General features: G+C 36.3%; 1 protein-coding gene across 2 annotated transcripts in view; it reads right to left on the bottom strand.

The window, feature by feature from the left end:
- Positions 1–268: 268 nt before the first annotated feature.
- LOC150087490 (uncharacterized) overlaps positions 269–25,437 on the bottom strand; it is a 259,633-nt gene continuing 234,464 nt past the window's right edge. For both annotated transcript variants that reach the window (XM_090371210.1, XM_090371211.1), the window contains 3 exons: positions 20,923–21,293; positions 10,865–11,028; positions 269–2,075 (listed from right to left, as the gene is read on the bottom strand). In XM_090371210.1, the coding sequence (XP_090227336.1) occupies positions 1,991–2,075; positions 10,865–11,028; positions 20,923–21,293 (620 nt within the window). In that variant the 3' untranslated portion in view covers positions 269–1,990. The remainder of the gene's footprint in view (positions 2,076–10,864; positions 11,029–20,922; positions 21,294–25,437) is intronic.

The raw sequence follows: 25,437 nt of genomic DNA, 5'->3' as shown, positions 1-25,437 counted from the left end.
TATATGTATATATAAGCAGAAAATTTTCAGTTGTACACAAGAGCGAACGTCATTTATCAAAATGCAATGAGATTTTTTTTTAAAAAAGTATCTTTTAATATGACTACATGACAAATTTTGGAAAGTTCTTTGGAAAGTTATGTATAAATAAGCATGATTAAATCTAAACAAAAACTACTATATATTGATTTGAAATAACAAGTTTTCACCAATAAATAATTGCTGAAATTTACATAAGAACTGACAGCTGTTATGGCATGTTGAACAAAGGTAAAGTAGAATTCTTAGGTTCATCAAATCATTTCTAAGACAGCCTTTTCTTTAGTACACATAGCAAAATGTCAACTGCAATACTTCAGTATCCATTTAAACAATCTGTCTGCCAATTGCATTTTTAAAATGTGCTTCTGAACAGAAGCACATTTATTTTACTTTTCTGTATTTACACAATCAACGACAATAATTTGAAGTGTGTATGATAACAGTTCTGCTGGTGTATGTTTACAATTTCAACCAAACTAGTTGTTCTTTCTGGATTTTTAATCCTATGCTTATTTATGTAAAACAACTGTTGTATTTTTCTATTGCTGTCCAGCCTCATGCATATGTTGTCTACTAAAGAATAGTTTTAAAAATAATTCGACAGACAAGCATTCTGCTCTTCCGCTGTTAAACACCATAAAGCATTACTTTTCTGTTGCTCTAAAATACACTTCAGGGAAGTGGTATGGAACTCAAAAAAATTGTGTGATAGGATCTACATTGAACTATTCGCTCCAACACTAGCACTTCTATATTAAAATAATAGACAATTTTAATATTAAGGAGATAACTTCAGATATAGCAAAAATGTAATACTGTGTTTGTAGGAATTATCTTTCTTTAACATAAGTAACTAAACCATACATTTAAATAAGCAGTTGCACATGATGGTATTGTGAGAAAAATGATTTGTCAGAATGTCCTAATTTTTCTTAAACCTGGGTACTAAGTTTCACATGCATTATGTTTTTTTTTCCCATTTAAATACATAATACGAAGAAAAACGAAATGAAACAGCCATGATGAACAATATCCCCCCCTTCTCCTTGAAGGATTATGTTACAGGTCTAATGGGGTGAGAGCCAGATCATCAGGGAAAATTCTTCCTTCCAGTGCCCATAAAAGTGCAAAGCTAGTTTCATTGTACATTTCCCATTATTTTAAAGATATTCACCAAAGCATTAAAAATAATGCAGCAATGTCAGATATACATACAAAGAATAAAACAAATCTAATGAATATCACATAAAATGGAACATACAGTGCATTATGGTTTCCATCAATAGCATATGAGTTATTTTATACTGTACACAGGTGTTACAGGAAACCACTGAAATTTACGAAAGTCCGTTTTCTTCCCAGGAATGCTATCCTAACTAATTTGGTATGCTATTTTATTCTACAGGAAAATATTATCTATTTTAGTTTTCTGTAATGCAAAATATAACTAACTTCAATCCACTGCCACAAAACAAAACACTTTCATACTGAATTTAAGACTCAGGCTTTTTTTTAGATCACCAACAAATTCAAAAAAATTTCTGTTACAAAATCAAATTCTGGTTTCACACAATTCTTTTATAGTGCATAATTCAAGAAGAATGAATGAAGTCCATTAACTTGACCTTAAAACAAATGTACCAATTATTCTAAAAGTTTTATTTATCACTGGTACTGGATTTAAAATCTTCACCATAAACATTAAACAGAAAATGGGAGAACAAGATGACATTCCATACAAAATTCACACTACTTCATGGAGTTTGATAAAGTCATTACACATTCACTTATCACTTGGCATTTCCGCACACAAGCACATACTAGTGTGAAACTTGTTAGGGGAGTTAAATGTACATTTTTTATTTATTTATTTTTTTTTTTTGTGGTTTGAACAATTACACTAACTTTACACAAAAATGCACAAGGTTTTATAGCAACAAAACAGTAATTAATCAGTTTTTCGCCCAGTCCTCCTAATAGCTTTGCGAAATTTTCTAACTGGGTAAACAGCTGACGTTCTTTCAGTGCTTGCTCTATAAAAAAAGAAAAACAAACAAATAAATATATATAAGTAAATAATCATAACTTCAATAAAAATTTTTTCTTCGTCTGTTGTAAGAAATCTCATATGTTCATTATTGAGAGGGCGCTCGGGTCATGGAAGAGAACTGTCAGAGGATTTTTGGCTGCTGTAAAAGGATAAGTATTTTTAAATTTTTACCGTATTCTTTGTTAATTAACATAGTATATTGTGTTTTACAGAGATATTAAATAGGTTTAGTACCGTTCGTTACCTTCTTATTTTGAATTTAACCAGCGATTTTTGGAAGTTACGACTCCCGGTGTTGCCACCAATACTGTTGAACTAGCAGCCATATTGTAGCCGATAAGAAATAGCTTAACGTATATATATCTCGAACAGACAGCGTAAGGTATAAAGTAAAACTAGAGAACGTAATACGAAGCACTGTATTGGGAAACTGTTAGCTCATAGTATTATCAATTAATCAAAAATAATATTAATCTTATTAAAATTCATTGTTAATTAAATTGCATTTAAACAGAAATCATGACCCAGACTAGAGCTGCGAAGCAAAGATCATAGTGTAAAAAATTGTGCAAAATGTTTGCCGACCTTTCTAAAACAGGATATGATCTAGCCAAGGAGGATGTTTTTGTGTGTGCTAGATGTCTAAAGTGTCAAGAAATTAAGCACAAACTCAGCGTTCTGATCGGCATCTATGAGAGCTTGAGGTGTAGGGTAAATGCCCTCAAAGAAATTAATACGAGGGGCCCATCAAACTCTCAGCTGCCAAGCTCAATGACAGAGCTCACTGCTGTGCATCAGGCAAAACAGAGGCAATCTCCAAGGCAGAATGTGCTGGTCCCAAAGGAACTAGTTATTGTTGGCGCATCAGCTTCTGTGGCCATATTGCATCTCCCAAAGTTTTTGAATTTTGTACTCTGATCCAAGCCCGAGGCGGGATTTGAACCCATGACCTTTGGGTTCCCAGGCAGGCACTTTACCCACCCAACTAGCACGGCCGGCCTTATCAGGGAGAGAGGGAATATACTATGCAATGACCAGGGTATGTCTGCCAGGGGCAAAAGTTGACTACGTTGTAGAGCAGATATCATCTTTTAAGGGCACAAAAGGTGTTGTTGTTGTACACGTTGGAACTAATGACATTAATAGTAAGAGGTCTGCAGATTTACTCAACAAGTACAGGTGAATGTTGAAAAAAAAAAAAGGTGTGAGTTAGGGTTGAATGTGAAAGTGTCTGAATTCTGCCCTGACACGATACAAGGGAGTATATGATGAGGGCCTTGTCGATCAATTCAGCCCTGGAGAGATTGTGCAAGACTCAAGGGGTAGAATTTTTTCAGCCTGATCTGTGCTCGTTGACAGGAGAGACTGCCTCTACAGGGATGGGGTACACTTAAATAGAAAGGGTGCAAGAATATTTGCTGATGCTATCGAGGCAGTGTTAGGTGGGTCGGAAAACTGCTAGCTTGGGGGGGGGGGATACACAGACTAAAAGGTTAACAGTGGCCACAGACAGAGGAAAAAGTGATTCATGAACTGCTTCTATTAGAATGAGCAGCAGCCTGGAAAGCAAGGTAATGAAGACTTCTAGGACTGCTGGGAGTCATACTGGAACAAGTAAATACATGGGCTGCGTTATGGTAACTAAGAGTAGGAACAGGTGCATGTATACTTGCATGTACACCAATGCTAGGAGTATAGTTAATAAATTTGATGAGCTTGAAGTGCTAGTCAAGACATCGAAGGCACTTATTGTTGGGATTTCAGACACGTGGTGTCACACAGATATAAGCAGTGCAGAATTGGAATTTGGGGGGTACAATGTGTACAGTAAGGGAGAGGGGGTTATGCTGTTAGTTAAGAAACACAAAATCTAAGGAAGTGCATCCAATTGATGTTGGTGGACAATGCAATGTTGAGTCTGTTTGGTGTGAAATAAGCACTGGCAAAGGAAAAATGAGAGTAGGTATGTGTGTTATAGGCCCAATGAATCTGATGAGTATAATGAACAATTATGCAGAGAAATAGAGAGGGCCAGTAAATCAGAATGTCTTATAACGAGGAATTTTAACTTTCCAGATATTGACTGGAACTTGTGGGTTGGTCACTCTCATCACACTAGCAAGACTTTTGTGGATTTATTGGATGACTGTTTTCCACAGCAACATGTTCGAGAGGGAACCAGAGGGTGTAATACTCTTGGTCTGATTATCAGCAGTGATTACAATGTATTGATGTGGGAATTACTTCAAGATGTTACTACCATCAAGACTAAAAGGAAGGGCTTTTGCTTATGTAAAGGTGACTACAGAGGTCTCAGACAGTTTTTAAATTCTGTACAGTGAGATCAACTGATGACGCTACCAAAGTTGAATTCTAAATGGGCAGCCTTCAGGGACTTAATTTCGGAGGCTACTAGGCTTTTCATTCCAACTAAGAAATGCTGTTCAAGGTTTAGGCCTAAATGGATGTCAGATGAATTAATGAGGCTCGTGGTAGAGAAGAAGAATGTATGGGATGCATATAAAGTACAGCTGACACAGAAGCCTATGGCAGGCAGATATAAACCAGTCTCTAATCAAGTCACAAAGGTGGTTAGGCAGGCAAAGGAAGATTACGAGAAATCTTTGGCAGAGGATGCAAAGAAACGGCAAAGAGTTCTTTATGTAAATTCTAGAAGGAAAGGGATCAATCAGATTCAGATTGGACCACTTAACATAGATGGGTTGACCATTGATAACCATTGCTCAGGTAGCTAATCAACTGAATGCATATTTTGCATCCACATTCACACATCATTCAATGAGGGGATTGCCAGAAGTTTATCAAATGCTAACAGGGAGCTAAGTGATTTTGTAATAACTGAGAGCAAAGTGGGGGAGAAATTGTTTAAGTTAAACATAAGGAAGGCACATGGGGGTGGATGTGTCTTTACAGTTATATTAAAAGAGGCAGCAAAGAAAGTAAGCAAACTCTTAGTCATAATTATGAGAACTTCCTTGGAGGGAGGCTCCTGTGGACTGGAGGTGTGCAAATGTATCACCAATTCACAAAGGGGGTTCAAAAGGTGACACAAGTAACTACAGACCTGTAATTTAACTTGTGTTCTGGGGAAAATAATGGAATCACCAGTTAAAGAAGCATTGCAGGATCATCTAGACAAGACAGCAGTAATAGTTAAGACACAGCATGGTTTTGTTAAGTGAAAGTCTTGCCTGACCAATTTGATTGGATACTATGTGGTCACAAAGGAACTAAATGCCAAAAATAATTTTAATATCATATACTTGGATTTCAGGAAAGCCTTTGATACTGTTGCACATGGAAGACTGCTGTACAAATTGGAGAGGTATGGCATTAAGGATAAGTTGCTACAATGGATAAAGGGATGGTTGAGTGGTAGATGACAGAGAGGTCATCTCCCACTCATAATCAATGGACACTGCTCTTCATGGACAAATGTTATTAGTGGAGTTCTCCAGGGTTCGGTGTTGGGCCCATTGTTTTGTATTTATCAATGATATCGATGAAGGTATATCAGGTTTAATGTTCAAGTTTGAAGATGATACAAAGGTTTGCAGGGTTGTTAACGACAGTATGCTACTCCAACTGGACCTAGATAAGTTGGGAAAATGGGCGGAGAAGTGGCAACTGAAGTTTAACTTTGACAAATGCAAAGTACTGCATATGTGTAGAAGTAACCGAAGAGAAATGTACCAACCATGTGGCACTACACTCAGGGAAGTGGAAAGTGAAAAAGACCTGGGGGTAATCGTGCAGTCAAATATGAAGTTCGCTGAGCAGTGCAGATGGGCTGCCAGGGCAGATCATGGAGTCTTGTCAATGATATATAGGAATTTTGCTAGTAGGGACAGGGAGGTGATTATCCCGTTATATAAAGTAATGGTTAGGCCACATCTAGAGTACTGTGTACAGGTCTGGAGGCCTCATTTTAGGAAGGATGTAGAGTTGATAGAACAAGTACAAAGAAGGGCAACAAGATTTGTGAGGGGAACAAAGGGGTGCTCTTACTAAGAAAGGCTTAAGTTTTGCAAATTGCAGTGCCTGGAGAGTAGGCACCTGCGAGGTGATCTGATTGAGGTGTATAAAGCCTTGAATGGGTTGAGCAATCCGAATGCTGATGGGATTCTTCCTCTTGCTCAGAGTAAGAACCTGAGGGGCACAGTTTCAAATTGAGGAAAGATAGTTGTAGAATAGAGGTGCGGAAATTTGCCTTTAGCCAGCGGGTACTTGATGGGTATAACAGGCTTCCATCTTTTGTTGTGGAAGCTAATAGCCTAAATAAATTTAAGGCTGAGCTGGACAGGCATTTGTAACAAATGGATTGGTGAAATGTTTTTTTTTATTTTTCACATACAGTGCACTCATATATACGTAACCTTTGAAGGTCATTACAAATAATGCATCCATTTATGTGCAAATCGTCTAGAAATATTCAAGTAGGTAAGCCACCTCTCATCCATGTTTCCAAGTAATTTTAGATAGTTTATAATAGATGGCAGTCAGAAAAGATTTGTGTTATAAAAGCTGACACTAAACAAATTCTCCTAATTTCTGACGTAGAAGTTATTGAAAATGATACATATAAAGAATATTAGTGCATTAAAAAAGTAACAATTTTTTTTGCATTTTTAAAAAGTCTGATTTGATTTTTGACAATTTATGCTGATAGTCAAGTCAAAATTTCAGGTGTTCATTTTTATAATACTTTTTAAAAAGTACCTTATTTCACAGAGCCTGTTGGCATTGGAGATTCAGTATATATAGAAAAAGTCACTGCTGTGAGCACAGCACGTGTGCATTCCAAGGATTCACTACCATCACAGGCATATGAATACAGGAACTCACATGCAAACGAGTTAAAAATCACATGCTGTACGTAGGACTATTATAAATTATAGCTTTCAGCAGGTACTTATGTAATCCTCTGTTTATTTGATAAACAACAACGATGATGACAGTGGTGGTTGCTAGATAGCTCTCCAAGTGTGGCAGGCAGGGTCTGATTACTTAGTTCCACTATTCTGGATATCAGATTTATGCTTTACACCCTTACAATCACCCTTTGTGTCCATAGGTGACATCAAACCTCCACACTACTAAATTGTGCATTTTGTCATGAGACTGATATCTGTGCCCTGGAGGTGGGGATCTCAGTTTTCTCCCCAAGACCTATCGAATGGGCACACAGCCCATTGAATTTAACTGACCGCCTGGCTAAAATTTAAGCGATTCTCGTGGTACCAAATGGTACTGGTCACTGATCTCGATTAATATTAATTCGAACGTACTATGCAATCGAGATCAATGCAACAGGAGCATATAATGTTAAATTATGCAATTAATTTTTGCTCTGGATCACTTAAGTCACATTTATAAATAACAAAAAATTTTATAATATTGCGAATATTACACTTTCCTGCCCGGCTACTTCATAATGCCACCCAGCTGGCAAAATTTTCAAGGGAGCCCACTGGTCTCACACGAATTTTCTGATTATATTATGGGATTTTACATGGTCGCAGGAGTTCAGAAGGAGAGAATATAAGGAACAGTATCATATTTACTAACCATGTTGGCTTGAACTGTAGTCACTCAAAGCAAAGCATGCATACTTCCATATATACCTGCACCTGACTTGCTCAGCTACAGCAGCTGTTGATGACATTATTTATACATCTGCTTCAAAATCTAGCACAGAGGGGTAAAGTGGATAAAGCTTTGATTCTAAAGGGTGCCAGATATATTTTTAGTAATAAGGAAGATAGGGGGTTGGCCATCCTACACCCTGCTTTTTTGTTAGTACAAATTAGCTGAAAACAACACTGGCCATTTTCAAAATCACTGAGTAGCCGTTGGGATTACTCAATACCAAGGGCTGGAAGGGGAACAGTGCATGAAAGACAGAGGCTTTTGCTTCGACAGTCAAAAAATTTGCCGAATGAAATTAAATCTGATCAAAGGGAAGATGATTATTAGCAGCTACAAGATATAGAGTGGTTGTGTGATCATTTGCAAAAATATTCTGTTTTTGAATTTAATAGTCAGAAATATGTTTTCAAAATTTAGAAAGTTGTGGGTGATTTTGAAACCAGATTCAGTGATTTTAAAACAATTGAAGACATTATTCATATATTTCTTATTCATTTAATGTCGACTTAGATAAAAAAACAAATTTTAGGAAAAAATTTGCTGAGATTTTTTACATGGAGAAAATATTACTTGAAAATGAAATCATTACATTGCGAAGCGATATCTTCCTAAAACCCAGATCACCAGAAAGACTTTTGGAAATATATTTGCTGAGAAAAGTACCAAATGTAAAAAAATGCAGTGAACTTTTAAATTCCTGTTTTGGTTCCACATATCTGTGAATCGGCCTTTTCGTATTTGAAACAAAGAATCGCTCTACTCTTACGGACCTGCATACAGAAGATTCTTTATGGTTGGCCTTCTCGCGGTATATACCTGATTTTGAAAGTTTGGCAGATGACACCTTCACATAAATTAAAAATTTATAAACAATACTTTTAAATATGTGTTGATTAACTTTTTAAACCATGTGCAATGAAATTCTTGAGATGGAAGATCACAGCACATTTCTAAGAAAAAAAAAAAGTAGATTGCATCACAAATTAAGTTGGCCACCCCTAATATAGTTTATTTAAAAATTATGTTCCCCATGGCAAGTTTTCCTCCCACTTATTCTAATCAATTATGGACAAATTGAAATCACTCATTATAACATAACACACACTTGCTCGCCCATTTCCACCTTCATGCAGAGACCCCATGTGGTACTTTTCACAATCTTCTGGTCTGTAGATTACTCCTACTCTCATTATACCTTTGCTTTCAACTAACTCACATCTCACATATTCTGTGCTGGCAGAAATAACTTCTGACTCAGCAAAAGCTCTTTTCGCACTCAGGTTGTTATATGAAGCATGACCTCACAACCCCTTCTACCTTTCCTAAGTATGTTGTATAACTTGGGTTTTCTTTATCTACTAGTCGTTTTTTTTTTTTTTGCCAGTTCAGCAGAAGCCTGTAGCTTCCTTGCACTATATAGTGAATACTATTATTATATATCATCGTCCCCAGTTTCTGGGTGGTACCAAGTTTCTGTTAGCTTAATTATGCCAGTGTTAGCTGCTCTAACCAGAAGTTCAAATTTTCTCATTTTTTTGACAATGCTCCTCTAATCACAGTTAAGGCTAAACACTCTTCTATAGTTTATTATTCTGACACACCCCTGAAATTATTCAAGCTTACTTCCCCCCAGCTTTAGCTTCCTGCCCATTTGAAACGTTTCTATCTTTAGAACATTTTACAAATATTGTTGCAGTAATAAACAAGAACCCTTAAGATGTGTGCAAGCATCAGTTAAATATGTATCTATATTACCATTGCCCTCACAACTAACAGTTTATGTCAACCTTAAGGTATCTCAATGATACCAGCAAAAACCCATGCATCACCTCTGTTCAAATGAATCCTCGTCTCTCTACAAAACAGATTCCAGATTCCTTCTGGCTACAATTATTTTAGCCCGGGAGGTCTTGTTATTGACCTGATAAGGTTCCCAGCATTAAGTTTGTTCAAAATCATTTTGGCATGCTCTTGAAGATGGCTGAGACCAAAACTTATAAAATATCATTCATTCAGAGTTCCAACAATAATGTACAGGGATATTTCAGGTTCGTAAAGGATATATCACATTTTAAATTTCAGTGTTCCTGACTGTAATGCCAAATCTCATGAAGAAATCTTCTTAAGGCTATAATTCATTTATTATAATAATTCTGCTATAGTTGTTGAAAACTTGAAATATCAAATGAATTTTAGAATATTTTTGGCACATTTAACTACTCACAATAGTCATAACAGGTGTAACCAATTGGTAGACCTCATCTATCATGAGTGATAAGTAAAAAAGCCTAAGTCAATAATTTGATATATAGCAATTATTTTAGTTTCACAATTTGATAACTGTTTATAATTGTAATTAAAAACAATAATAATAAGTTATTTAATTTTTATGAATGTATATATTTGCAATATAATTATAAATAATATCTCAGTAAAAATTATCTGCACTGTTTGTCCTGGTTAGAGGTCAGCGACACGGATGGAATACTTGTTTTTCCTCCATATTGATATGTCTAGCCGAATTTTTACAAGCCGGCTGGCTAGGCCTGATATGTTCTGTATTAATTAATAAAAGGAAATACCAAGAAATAAAGGAAATACAATAATAATTATAATATATTTATTGGCATAAAATTAATAAAACTGATGTTTTATTAATTTTATGCCAATAAAGGGCTTGGACCACAAAGAAAACTAACAGTGACTTCCTTTTTATAACATTTAGAATTCTTCTTTTCAAAACACTATGGTAAGTTTGTGATTTTAGTGGATCCTGAAGTTATACTCAAAACCTTCATAATGATTTGAGGCAACAAATTTACTGACGTTTACAATGTTAAAAATAAGAACTGAGGTAACACACTCAGCTTATTTAGTTTTAAGCCTTCTCTGTAAATTTAAGAAAGGGTTAGACAGATGCCTGCATTTCATAAAGCTGGCTTTCATGTCAATTCGACTTTATTAATATTAATACCTATTAAAGAACATAGAACCAATACTTTCCTGTACCTGTTCCAAGAAGAATTTATTTACACGAATAAAGCTAACCAAATAACTAATAACACTAAAGCAGATTATTATAAATACTGATTTAATACTCACTGAAACTGGAAGGGAGCAGCTGGAGAAGGAGAAGTTCCAGCAAAGTTAAATGAAGATGGCGAAGTCAGGTTGAAGTTGATAGGAAAAGTACTATTTGCATCCCCTTGAGGTGGAACGGAAAAGTTGAAATTTGCATTCTGCGATGATGAATCACCCTTTTGTGCCTAATTAAAATAATGAGATAAGGTCAACTACATTTATAAATACATCTTATAACTCAAACATTTACAAGTGCTCATTTATAGTTCATAGTGTCTATACAGATATCCAGTTATAAACATGCAGTACATTCAAGTTCCTGGAGTCACATGCTGGTATTTAAACGATTTATGCTACAGTTTTCAGGGGGTGTTAATGTTGATCTTAGTGTGCATGTAAAACAAGTGGAAATTGGCTCAATCACTTCACTTGTGTGTCACAGCTGACTGACTGCAGAATTGCAGTTTGAACAGTGTGCTAACTGTCAATGCTTCAAACATTACAGAAACTTTGAAGATGATACTTTGAAGAAAACAGCAGTTTATGCATGGTTTAATCAGTTTATGGACAGGAAATATCGGAAGAAAATCTTGCAGTGGATGTTGTTCAATGTCACGAAACTACAAAAATGTCACAAAAGTGAAGGAATTCATGCTAAATGATAGATGAATGACTGTTGTTGAGATTGCTCATGAAATTAGACTGTCTGTAGGCCCAGGACACACAATCCTTACCCAATTTTTTAAGGATTCAGCATGTGAGTTCAAAGTTTGTTTCATGCTTGCTGTCGGACAATCAAATGGACTACAGGTAGTTCAGAAGTTCTTGGCTGTGAAAAAAATCAGTCATGCAGCAACTTCCCTATTCCCCTAACTTTGCACCGTCTGATGACATAAAAAAAAAAAAAAAAAAAAATTCAATGTCCATGAAGGCTGATGGAGAAAGTGCACGTGTGTGAAAGAAGAGAGAGAGAAGAGAGAAAAAAAAAAACCATGTCAGGCTTCAAAAGCGGTGAAGGATCGGTTGACTTTATTGTTGGGTGGTAACGCTGTGCAGATTTCTAAAGTAAAACCCCTTTTAGTTTACTAGGAAGATGGCCAAAGTACAACCCAAAATCGATCAAAGTTACAAAAACTTGACAGCCCAGGGCCATCGGATTAATAAATTCATGGTTTTTAGTTGATACGTAATGCAGTTACCTACCACATAATTATATACGTATGCGAAAATTTATTTTTATTTTTGTTACACAGAGCATTAAACGATTTGAATGCTCTGTGTAACAAAAATAAAAATAAATTTTCGCATTATGAATCCAGAGCACGTAGGCCTGTTTTATTATATACGTATGTAATGGAGAATATTTTATAAGTACAAATTTTTAATATTAAATATTTTGACTGACATTTGTGCGTCTTTTCGCTACTGTTTATTATTGATTAGGAAATATCCTATGACAGGCCGCGACTCACAAATACATATGTTACATTACGGGAATGAATTATCAGGCATGGGGGGGGGGGATGCCACCTGTATATTAGAAAAACTTTTGAGCATAGAGGCAAGTAAGGCTCCTGGGGTTGATGGCATATATACCCTGTAGTTTTGAGGGAGAGAGCAAGGGAATGTACATTGAAACTTTCCTTTAATGGACAGCCATGGGGAATGAGAATTTGTTTGTTAGAGAGAAGTGTCGGCTAATAAGAAGTCTGAGGGAGGAAAAAAAAAAAAAAAAAAAAGAAAGAAAAAGAAATCGTTAAACGTTTAATGTAAAATTAAATTAAAATATATACAGATTTTGAACAATATATTTTTAAATAATATACAATTACATACACAAGAGATAAAGAAAAATCGTCAAACGTTTAATGTAAAATTAAATTATATACAGATTTTGCACAATATTTTTGTAAATAATATACATACAATTGTGCTATGCATATTATGACTTTATCTTAAGAAAAATACATACAGTAATCACTTATTTTCTTCTGCACTTTCTTCCGGCTGATAATTTTGTTTTCAACATTTGTTTGGAGTGAAGAAACCATCGAAAGTCCTTCAGTATCTTCTTCAGCGGTGAAAAACATTTTTAAACGATTGATTTGTATGAGCACTTCTTCCATTTTCATCGGTGGTTCGTCGTTAATATGTTCTTCGACACAATGACTTCCTTCCATTTCTTCATCCTCATGAGGAACTCCGTGAACAATATCGATGATAATGTCGTTGATATCTAGAGCACCATCTTCTGTAGTGAGGTTCGAGTCTATATCTTTGTAGCCAGGGTCACTTGTAGCTGAAGTATCGTACATTATCAATAGATGTTTGAAGTTCTTGTTCTTCTTGTTGCTCCACATTGCTGTTCACAACTTCAATTTTTGCGTTTGAGAAGCCAGACTTTACAAAACAGTTCACGACAGTTTGTTTTCTAATTGCATTTACTGAAGAGGAAATCCATTGAATCGCATCTAGGATGCTGATTTTCTTTGGAAGGTCACTCGCAAATGTTACATCGTTCATGTTTGCAATGAGATGTCCTAAAACACATTTTCTGTAGTGAAGTTAATTTTTTTTTATCCCTTGATCCAAGGGCTGACACTCTGCAGATGTGTTTGGTGGCAGAAAAACGATTTGAATGTTGGACAATTCAATGTGCGGGTGAGATTATCTATGAATAGAATAATTTTTCTGTTTTGACGAATCATGTTTTGGTTAAAGTGACTTATCCATTCGCTCATGATATCTCGTGTCATCATGCTTTTTTATTAGACTTCCAGTCAACATTCAAAAGATTCAACTTTATGCCCTTGAAACAATGAGAATTTTGTGGTTTTCCTATAACAAGAGGTTGTTCAAAGTCTCCCAGCATATTTGTACACAATAGTACAGTCAAGTGTTCCTTAGAAATTTTTCCGCCCTGGCACTTTTCGTTTTTAAGACTCATTGTTTTTTCAGGAAGAGCTTTAAAAAACAACCCTGTTTCGTCACATTTGTAAATATCTTTAGCTTCAAAATCACGACATAAATCTTCCAATTTGACGGTCCACTCTGTTACAACCCCAGTATCAACAGATCCACCTTCACCACTTATGGTTTTCCAAGAAATTTTATGCCGAGTTTTGAACTTGTCTAGCCATCCCACAGAAGCTTTGAACTCATTTACTCCCATAGATTTCGCAACCTCCAAAGCCTTTTCCCTAATAATAGGCCCATTAATGGGAATTTTTTTAGCAAGTGCGCGACAAAACCACTCATACGTAACATTGTCAATTTGAAGTCCAACAGTTTTCGGGAATGATTTTTGAACCTGATCATTTCCGTGTTGCCAAAATTGTTTGAGCAGTTCATTTTTTTCCCTTTAGGATGTCGCTTACCTGTGTCTTCCCGATTTTGAATTTTGCAGCGAGATTGCGAACACAATTTTTTTGCCGATCATACACATTAATGAGTTCGACTTTATCTTTTAAAGTTAAATGTTTACGAGAAGACATTATGCACTTCACATGACACCGAACAAAACTGAAAATCAAAAGACAAAAGGCCGACCAAATTACCCCCCCCCCACACACCGAATTCATCAGAAGTTTTTACACGTGCCTTAAAATTCTTGAAAAAGGGTTTAGAACCGCGACGTAAACCTTGATAAAATTCAGAGAATCGGAAATAGAAAATAAACACACGATTGAGGCAATACGTGGAAGAAAAGTTCCTAGAAAAAGGGACGTGAGCTCGCCCGCTGTCCGTTATGGGGAGATCAAATTAAGTGCTAATCTAAACGAAACAGTGCAGATTGCCTGTCCGTGTCCGTTACAGAGAATGTCCGCTAGACAGAAACTGAAAACACGTTAAAACTAATAGAGGAGAGTTGGGGAATTTGAAAATGTTCGTTGTAGAGAGATGTCCGCTAGGAGAAGTTTCACTGTATTTAACCACTGAGGTTAATTATGAGTGTATCTTTGGATTCAGGGGAGATTCCTCTGGTTGGAGAAGTGCCAATGTATTGCCAATACATAAAAGAAGTTCTAGGAGTGAAGTTTGCAACTATAGACTGGTTAGTGTGACTTCAGTGGTAGGAAAAATCTCAGGTGCAGTGATCCAGGGATAGATAGATATGGCATTCTGAAGGACATGCAACATGGCTTTGTTAAGGGTAAATGATACTATAAAAGTTTAGAAATCTTATAATACCATATTGGTGGACTAATAATAGAATAGCAATTGCTTAAAAAACAGTACTCACCTTGAATAAATCTGCAGTGGTATATTGAGAAGAGGTGGTTAGTATTTAGGTTGAATTGTTAGCTAAGAAACTAAGGGGGAAAATTGAAGAAAAACGGAATTTAAAATAAGCGCAAGGAGGTAGAAGTGTACACATTCAATCCTTGGTTGTCACTGAAGAGGGAAGAAGTATTTTGAAAGCTTGAATAAAATAATACGATGAGGCCAATAGTCATTACGAAGGACTTTCATTAAATAATAACGTCTTCAGTTGGCAATTGAATGGGCAGAGAACGCGTGTTGTTTTAAAGGTTTAAGTTTATACTCTCATGATGCACTTTTTGACACGTGAGAAATTTAACCGCGAAAGGTTCCAAGCTGGTGAAAGGTTGAAGGGGAGTTTGGCGTTAATAATTTTAAGATTAGAATGATGTCGACACCATTCAATCACGAGTGCTTCATATTGAAGAATTCTATAATTCGATTTGAGTTTAATAATGGAAATAGCAGAGTCGACAAGAGGGATGTGATTGTGAGTTCTGTACTGGCTTGACTTGTTCTAAAACTGTTGAAATGGTAATATGCATGGGTGTTGGAAGAACCGAATTTGGTGGTAGTACTGCCAATGTAACACTATTTTTTTGCCGATCATACGCATTAATGAGTTCGACTTTATCTTTTAAAGTTAAATGTTTACGAGAAGACTGTGCACTTCACATGACACTGAACAAAACTGAAACTCAAAAGACAAAAGGCCGACCAAATTACCCCCCACCCTACACACGCCGTCCCAGTTTTGCTGACATTTTATGAAGTATATTATATTATTAAGATCACTGGTGGAATAAGTGTGTGTATCTTTATAGGAATTAAAAAAAGATCCTAGTTTACTGTAAGCGGAAAAGATGAGAGAGAAATGTCTGTGTTATTAAAAATACGGCAGAATTGTCCTACAAGTTCACTATGGTAGGGGAGGACTATACGAGTGTTGGTTTTGTTATTGTGTCCGGTTGGATAATTTTATTTTTGGCGGTGGAAATTGTATTTAGGATGAGTCGAGGGGGGGGGGGTAACCTCTGGCTAGAAATTTTTCGGTAAGGTATTGAAGTTCATTATGTAGGTCATCTTGTGAGGAGCTAAATTTTTAAATTTTAAGGCGTTGTGAATTTGGTTGTGCAAGATGGCTTTTTTAGTGCTGAGAGGGTGGTGTGAAGAGAAATGTAAGTACTTGCCAGTGTGCACACTTTTTCTGAAGATCTTTGTGCATAGTTTTGTACCTGTTATATAGAGGGCGAGATTTTAGCCTACGTAACGAATTAAATTTTGAAAAGAGATCGTTAACGATGGGTCTATTGCCTATAATTAGGATGTCATTGGCATAGCGTAAGTATAATTTTATTTCAGAGAGAAAGGGTTGTAAAATTTGTTTCTCGATAGTGGCTAGGTAAATTTCGGACAGGGTGGCAGAAATGCCTAGGCCCATTGGTAACCCGAATGTTTGTTGGAAAATTTTATTGTTAAATCTAAAATACCTGGCATCTAATAAAAGTGTGGTGAGTTGAAGAATATGGTCGACAGAAAGGGAAGTGCGCTTGGCTAAAGTATCATCTGCAGTTAAGAATTCCCGTAAAGCTTGCAGAGTAAAAGGGATATGAAGTCAAAGGATGCTAATATGCCTCTGTCAGATATTACAGTATTGTCTATTTTTTGGAAAGCTTGATTGGTGTTATTAATTTTGAATGTAGAGAATCTGGTGAGAGGTGATATAATTTTGACAAGAAAGGTGGATAAATTGGCAAAGGCTGATCTGCTGAAAGAAATAATAGGTCTTAATGGGTAGCCGGGTTTATGTAACTTGGTAATCCCGAACATGTGGGGAAGTATGTTATTGCGAATTCCTATTTGTTGTAATGTAAAAAGATTAATTTCCTTGTTTTGTTTGAGTTTCCTTAGGATTGTGTCCAGTTTGTTTTTGAGTTTTGTGATATTGTAGTTACTGTCATTTATATATGTGCCCTGATCGGCTAAAATTGATTCCATTTTTTCTGTGTACGTGTCTTTGTCTAGAATGACGACTGTATCTCCTTTGTCAGCCTTTTGAATGATGATGTTAGAAGTCCTACCGAGTTTGTGTATGTCCAAAAGTTGCTGTTTTTTTATATTAGAGTGGGATGTAAGTTTGGAGTTTAAGATGCTATCCGTTTGGTGTATAAGGTATCATTTAATGATACTTATTTAACTGTAAGCTACTTTGACACAGTTACTCATGAGCTGGATTTAGGGAATAATTTTGATAGTTTATTTGGATTTTAGCAAAGCAATTGACTCGGTAACTCATGAGGTTACTGTATAAGCTTGAACAGGTTGGGATCACTGGTAAGATTCTAAGATGGATTGCTGGATGACTGCAGGGCAGAAGGTTGTAATCAATGGATATTCTTTTTATTGGTGTAATGTTAAGAGTGGGATCTCTCAAGGATCAGTTCTTGGACCACTGTTGTTTCTCATTTTCATAAATGACATCAATCAATGGAAAGAAGGCAGATGCCAAAATTTGCAGATGACATAAAGATTGGCAGAGTCATTAATCATCAGAGCCAAGCAGCACACCTTCAGGATGACTTGAACAGACTTCAAAGATGACCAGAGAAGTGGCAGCTATGTTTTAATGCTGCTAAATGCAAGGTCTTACACTTGGAGAATAGCAACCCACAATTAAATTATACACTTTGTGGGGTTGAATTAAAAACAGCAGAGGAAGGGGGATCTGGGAGTTACAACATGGGCATATGTGAAGTTTTCTGAACAGGGTAAACAGACAGCCAGGAAAGCCCATGGTGTCCTATCGATGATTTATATTGAACGCTATCTTGTAGAGATAGGGGAGGTCATAATCTCACTGTATTCAAGTATATGGAGACCTCATCTGAAAAACAACATTCAGCTTCTTGAAAGGGCCCAAAGACTGGCAAATTGAATGGTGATTTCGGCTGAAGGGGATACCATATGAGGAAAGACACCAATTATGTGGGCTACAGAGTTTGGCAACTAGGCATCTCAGAGGTGACCTGATTGAGGTTTTAAGGCTCTGTGAGAGGAATTAGTAAAATGAACGAAGGTGGAATTTTCAATGTTCTAAAGAATTCTAGAACTAGAGGTCATAAATTGAAATTACAGGGCTTGAGGTTTAGATTAGATTGGAGGAAGTTTTCTTTTCTTTTAGCTAGCGAGTCATTGATTGCTGGAACAAGTTGCCCTCACAGGTAGTTGAGGCGAATAAATTCAAAGGTCAACTGGATAATTATCTGTGTGAGGAGGGAAGAATATAATTTGTGTTTTCTTATCTACTTGGTTGGTGTTTTTTTTTGCAAGTGCAGTAAAAGCCTGTGGCTTCCATGCACTATATGACAAATACTATTACTGTAGATAAAGGTATTGTAGTGAGACTAGAAGTACTGTCAGCTCTCATAGGTACATAATGCTGAGATGAAATCCTTTTGGAGGAGCAATTGGTCTAAACTTTGTTTTAATGGATGATAATTGCACTCCTAGTAAATCAATATTCTGGGATTGTACAGCGTCAAGAAATGACTACTGGAAGGATTATATGGATCTTTAGAACTCAATTCAATAAAGCATGTTTGAGATATGCTTTATGTAGGAGATTTGGCCACCCCCCCTCCCAATAAATTGCCAGAAATGTCTGTTATAAGCCCATAACTGGTGTTTTAACAGTTTTTGCCAATTTTAAATTTTTGTGTGTGTGTGTGTGTGTGTGAAGAGAGTATCAGTATTCCCAATAAGTTTTCTACTAAACAAATACAAGAAAGATATTCTAAGTTCATTTGTATACTGAAAGCATTTTAGGGATAAAGCCTCATGTTGCATAAAAGTAATTAAAAATTGGCATCATTTAAGCATATCTCATATTGTGAATACCTTCACAATGAGTTTCCACGACACTGCACTACCACCTCGAATACCACCACCCAGACGGCACTGTTTTGAAGCTTATTGGCTTCTCATTGGTGGGTGGGCAGGTACCCTGGTGCTGCAATAATGACAACTTGGTTATGAAGTATAACTCCACAATATAAGAGATGCCTGATGGTGTGCAACTAGTTATCAAAATGAAAGTATTTTAGGGCTAAAGCCAAGCCTCATGCTGAATAGAGTTTACTGACACAGGTCAGTGCAAGTGCATCATTTTAGTACGCAGCAACCTATAAAAGTAGTTAAAAAATTGGCATCACTTAAGTATATCTTACATTGTGAATACCTTCACAATAAGTTATTCGAGGTAGTGTAACATCATGGCAACTCATTGTGAAGGTATTAACAAATGATGTAGCCCAGTGGTCAGGAGCGAAAGTGCATAGCATGCGTTCTTTGAGTGGACCAGGGTTCAAGCCCGTAACTACTAAATACGATAAATATTTGCATTGACGATTTATTGTAAACTACTGACTTGGTTGTCGTGCCAGAGTATAAACAGAAAATTTAATTTAATGTGAGATATACTTAAGTGATGCCAATTTTTAACTACTTTAGTAGGTTGCTGTGTACTAAAATGATGCACTTGCACTAACCTGTATGTCAGTAAACTTTATTCAATATGAGGCTTGGCTTTAGCCCTAAAATACTTTCATTTTGATATCTAGTTGCACACTATCAGGCATCTCTCATATTGTGGAGTTATACTTCATAACCAGGTTGTCATCATTGCAACACCAGGGTACCTGACAACACTCACCGATGAGAAACCAATAAACTTTTAAATGGTGCCGTCTGGGTGGTGGTATCTGCCAAGAATAAGTAACAATAGTCTTCTCCATTGATTAAGCGTTACTTATTTGAGGTAGTGCAATGTCATGGAAACTCACTGTGAAGGTATTCACAATATGAGATATACTTAAATGATGCACTTGCACTAACCTGTATGTCAGTTCATTAGTGCATTAAACTTTAGCAGATCCTTGAGATTTACACTGCTCATTTAATTAAACTGCAATTTTTATGTCTGGAATTTACCATTGTTAAAAGTTATATATATATATATATATATATATATATATATATAAGTGCTTTTTTTGTTTATATACATTTACTATGAATCCATTATACCATCAATACAAAGATAATATATTTTTGTATTGTAGAAAAAACTTGTCTACCGTCAGCTTTCATTGCACAACGTGTACATATTCAATCTGAGGGCCATACGAAAAGTAATGAGCACATTTATTATACAGGAAAACAAAGATACATATGGAAATAGTTATTTTTCAATAGTAACTAGATGTGTCTCATTATTTCTCCACAAAATTGCCAAATTAACCATGCATTTTTGCCACTGTTGCATTAGAATAAAACTCCTGCAAGTGGCCTGCTGCAGCAGGATTTTTAAGCTCTTAGCACCTTACAACACAGGTTTTCAGAGTATTTTGTCATGCTTGTGACATGCTCAAAAAAGGTGGTAGTTTGAGTGGGTCAAACAAGGACTATAAGGGAAGTGGCAAGAGCTATCTGCAGCAGAGGTTTTCTCTTTCATGAGGAATCTAAGCACTGTATACCGGTGAAACAAAATGTCACAGTTCACTGTGGAAACACCAGTAATGGGCATGTGCTGAACAAGAAATTACACTGGAAAAGATGTTACTATATTTTTTTACACCCCATACTCTACTACATTCCACACACAAACCTTTGTAGTCCAACTATGTTCCTGACTTTTGGTATGCCCCATGTAACTTAGTAGGTCAAATTTTTGAAATTATTATGCAAAACAAGTAACACTACTCAAAACTTTTGTAAACAGTGTATATTATTTTTAAATACAGATATACAAGATCAAATACCTGAGTTTCTCCAAACTTAAATACACCCAAAGGAGCTGTTCCAGAAAAATTAAAATTAGAGTTGTCCGGTTTCGGAGGGCCTGGTGGACAAAATGGCAATGCTGATTGTGGGGCTTGTGGACAAAAGGGTAATGTTGTATTTGCTCCTGGTGCAAATCCTGAAGCTGTTGACCCTGGTCCAAACCCTGGTGCTACTGATCCTTGTCCAAATCCTGGTGCTACTGTTCCTTGCCCAAATCCACTAAACCCTGTTTTTCCTGCACTGTTACCAAGATTAGAACCAAAAGAAAAGGGTGGTGCAGCAGAATTTGCTGACTGACTTTGCTGATTTCCAAAATTTCCAAATCCAGTACTATTTGGTTTAACAGTACCTATAGGGGATAAATAAATAAATAATAATAATAGACAGTCTTTTAAGTTTATTACAAAATGCTACATAAGAAATACAAAAATGTATGTAAAAATGAACGATGATAGAACTATGACCAACAAATGAACAATCAAATAAAAATGTGATGTTTGGTCCTTTGGTCATGTGGATTAACAATTCATATATTTTTGATTGCAATAACTAAACATAAATACAGTCAGTCCTCGTATAGCACGACAGTTGTGTTCCTAGAAACCCTCGTGCAATATAAATAACAGGTCCTATGGGAAAAATAGGGTTAAGTGCCGCCCACTCAAGATTGAACATACATTTGTAACCAAAACATTACCAAACACAATAAATAATCATAATAAAATACAGTACTTATGTATTTTATTACAACTATTACATAATAAAATATTGCTAATGCTTTTGCTTCCATCGTAAGCAATCTTGTTCTTTGTTCGATCTTCTATCCAAACAGACAACAGCTATTCCATCACTTCCAATTTTTTGTGTCTTGATGTAATAGATTTTTAGCATTAGCAAAGGCACATGATGCAAGAAAGCAAGCTTATATAGCAAAAAAAAAAAAAAAAAAAAAAAACAAAACACACACACAACAACATACTTTGAGTTGTTCCTGCTATGAAAGTTTTTATTTTCTCTGTATTATTTCTAATTCTCTGCATTGTTTCATTTAGGCCTGTAGCATGGGCAATATCACATGTTCTTTCATTTTGCTCAAAGTGTTTCACAATTTCATATTTTTTCCCCCTCTGCTGACAGAGGCAGACTGGCCATAAGCCTTACCGGGGAAACACCGGTGGTCCGGAGGCCAGAAGACGATGGAGGCTGGTGTGATTTTGGCCATAAACACTAGTTCATGGCTGCTACATATTTTTCCGGGTAAGAATTTTTGACCCAGTCCACCTCTGTCAATCGATATTGTTTTTCTTTTTCTCCCTGAATCTGTAGTGTCTTCACCAGGACGTTTCCTTTTCACACCTTTTAAGTACAGTATTTTACTCAGTTTTAGGGAATAAAGCACAATTACAAAACAAAGTTTTGTAATTGTGCTTTATTCCCTAAAAATTGTTGATACACATAAACAAAGCTGTGCGCGTGTAGCAACTGAATAAACAACACCATAAAGGCAGAGACACTATTAACACCTCACTAGCTCACATTTCTGGAGGTCACTACCATAAAACAATAAAAACAATTTCCAGTTGCGTTTCTGCTAGTGGAATTTGTTATAAACAGGTAGTAAATTCGATCTAATTGCATTTGCGATAATACGATAGCTGGAATTGTGTGGGTTTTACATTATTATGGTGAAATGTGTTTTCCCTTCACTAATATAAAAAACAAATACATTTTCAGAATCTTCTCTTCATTCCTATCGTGTTGCATTCAGTTGGGGTGATTCTGCGCTCGACTGCTATTTCTTGTAAACCCAAAGTCGAATCGTGTATAAGCGAATTCGGTTTGTGTTATATACGATATCATTCCCATATTTATAAATCGTGTAGCGTAAATGTGTTATATGACTGTACAGTAGAACTTCAATTGTCCATCATCCTATTTACCGTCAGTCTGTTAACGGTCACTTAACCACACTACAACATAATGCATTGTGATATTGGTGCAATGCGTCACTCAGTCTCTGTATACAACTTAATAATTTTTATTTAGTAAACCCAATGAAATTATAGAGAAATGTAAATGAGCAGTGTTGGGATTATTACAAAAAATTGAAATAATCAATTGTGATTAAGAAAAGGTGAAAGTGCTATAAGTATAGCATCAGTTTATGGAATAGGAAGAACAACAGTAAATGACAAAGCGTGCGGCAAACAAAATTGAAAACCACGTGTCAAAAATGGAAACCACTGATGGTAGTGTTAAAAGTAATAACACAATGAAATTTGCTTTAAAAAAAATGAACAATTGGATACTAAATTGTTTCAATGGTTTGTTCAAAAATATAGCCAAGGAATTCCACTGTTGTGACCTAATCGAAAAAAAAAAAAACCATTGAAATTAATAAAAAACTAGGTGGAGACCCTAGTTGTCCAAATTTAAGTTTCGCCATGGTATTCGACAGTTGATCCAGGTAAAAAAAGGTAAAGTGCAGCCATTATCAACCCACTGCAGGATGGAAGCCTCCTCAACAATTCATGCTGAGGGAAATGGACCATAATCTGCCACGCTGGTCTAGTGCGGGTTGGCAGATCGACCGTATTCAGCAGTCAGGGGCTTGAACCCCGGTCTACTCAAAGAGCGTGTGATACTGCACTCCAGCTCCTGACCACTCGGCTACTGATCCAGGGTGAGAAGCTAAGTGCAGCAATTTCTGTTTATCGCAAAAAACTACAGAAGGAAATAGCTGATCGAAGTGTGCTTAGAGACCAAATATACAACTGTGATGAGACTGGCTTGCACTACCTCAAAAAACATTGGCCTCAACGACTGGGATAAAAGATCACATCACTATAAATAGTACATGCTAATGCCATGCAAAGGCATAAATTGAATTTGGTTGTTATTAGGAAAACCAAAAAGGCCTAGTTCATTAAAAAAAAATTATTTAAATGCTTTGCCAGTTAAATATATCTCACAAAACAAAATTTGGATGAGACGATATATTTCATGATCCGTTTCATAAAATATTTTCACCATGTGTAAGAACACATTTGGCATCAAAAGGTTTACCACAATATGCAATGCTACTGATGGACAATGCACCTACTCATTCCATACACGTATGTGATTTAAAAAGAAATAATGGAAAAATATCATGCCAGCAAACACGACTTCTCTCATTCAACTGATGGACCAAGGTGTGATTGAGAGTATGAAACATTATTGCAAAATGTTCATTCAAACACTTGTTTTGGAAGAAAATAAATTATATTTGATAGGCTATTGGAAAGGCTACACTACAAAAGATGCAATTTTCCGGATCAGCTAGGGTACAATCTTGCTACCTCTACTCTGCCAGATAGTGAATGGAGGGAGCCCATGTATGTGGGGAGCATTGCTGAGGCCACGTTATGGATATATTCTTACCATGTGTACGCCATAACCAAAAATTTCATTACTTCATACAGCATGCCCCCGCCACCCACTTTTTCTTAATACACCATGAATTGTCAAACTAATAGACCAAACTTATCTGCAAAAGATTTAAACCTCCCAAGCACTTCCTCATTCATTTCACAAATATACGTGGTCTCAGTTCTAATATCAATGATGTCCATTTCCACTTACAGTCTGCTAAACCCCTTGTACTTTTTTTGACAGAATCTCAGTTATCGGTTGATTCAACCACTGCTCATCTCAGTTGCCCAAATTAATCGCTGTATGATTCCTTTCGCCTCAAAGGTGGTACTTGTGCACATGTCCGTTCTGATATTCTCTGTCAGACTGTAATTTGGAATCACATCATTTCAATCTTCTCTGGCTTAAAATCACACATGAGGAGTTATTCAATGAGGGGAGTGCCAGAGGTTTATCAAATGCTAATGGGGAGCTAAGTGATTTTGCAATAACTGAGAACAAAGTGGAGGAGAAATTGATGAAGTTAAACATAAGGAAGGCACATGGGGTGGATGGGATCTATCCAGTTATATTAAAGGAGGCAGCAAGGGAAGTAAGCAAACCCTTAGCCATAATTATGAGAGCTTCCTTGGACTCAGGGGAGGTCCCCATGGACTGGAGGTGTGCAAATGTGACCCCAATTCAAAAAGAAGGATCAAAGGGCAACACAAGTAATTATAGACCTGTTCGTTTAACTTCTGTTCCAGGAAAATTAATGGAGGCACTGGTTAAAGAAGCACTGCAGGATCATCTAGACGAGACTTCAGTTATAGCTCGGACACAGCATGGTTTTGTTAAGGGAAAGTCTTGCCTGACCAATTTGATTGGATACTATGATGTGGTTACAAAGGAAGTGGATGCAGGGAATAACTTTGATATCATATACTTGGATGACTGCTGTCAAATTGGAGAGATATGGCATTAAGGGTAAGTTGCTACAAGGAACACTGCTATTCGTGGACAAATGTTATTAGTGGAGTTCCCCAGGGTTCGGTGTTGGGCCCATTGTTGTTTTGTATATTTATCAATGATATCGATGA

The sequence above is a fragment of the Mastigoproctus giganteus genome, chromosome 4 (genome assembly GCF_048544385.1).
Source record: "Mastigoproctus giganteus isolate SK-2022 chromosome 4, ASM4854438v1, whole genome shotgun sequence".
Lineage (NCBI taxonomy): Eukaryota > Metazoa > Arthropoda > Arachnida > Uropygi > Thelyphonidae > Mastigoproctus > Mastigoproctus giganteus.
Note: the sequence above shows the minus strand (reverse complement) of the source record. Positions and strands in the feature narration are given on the sequence as shown.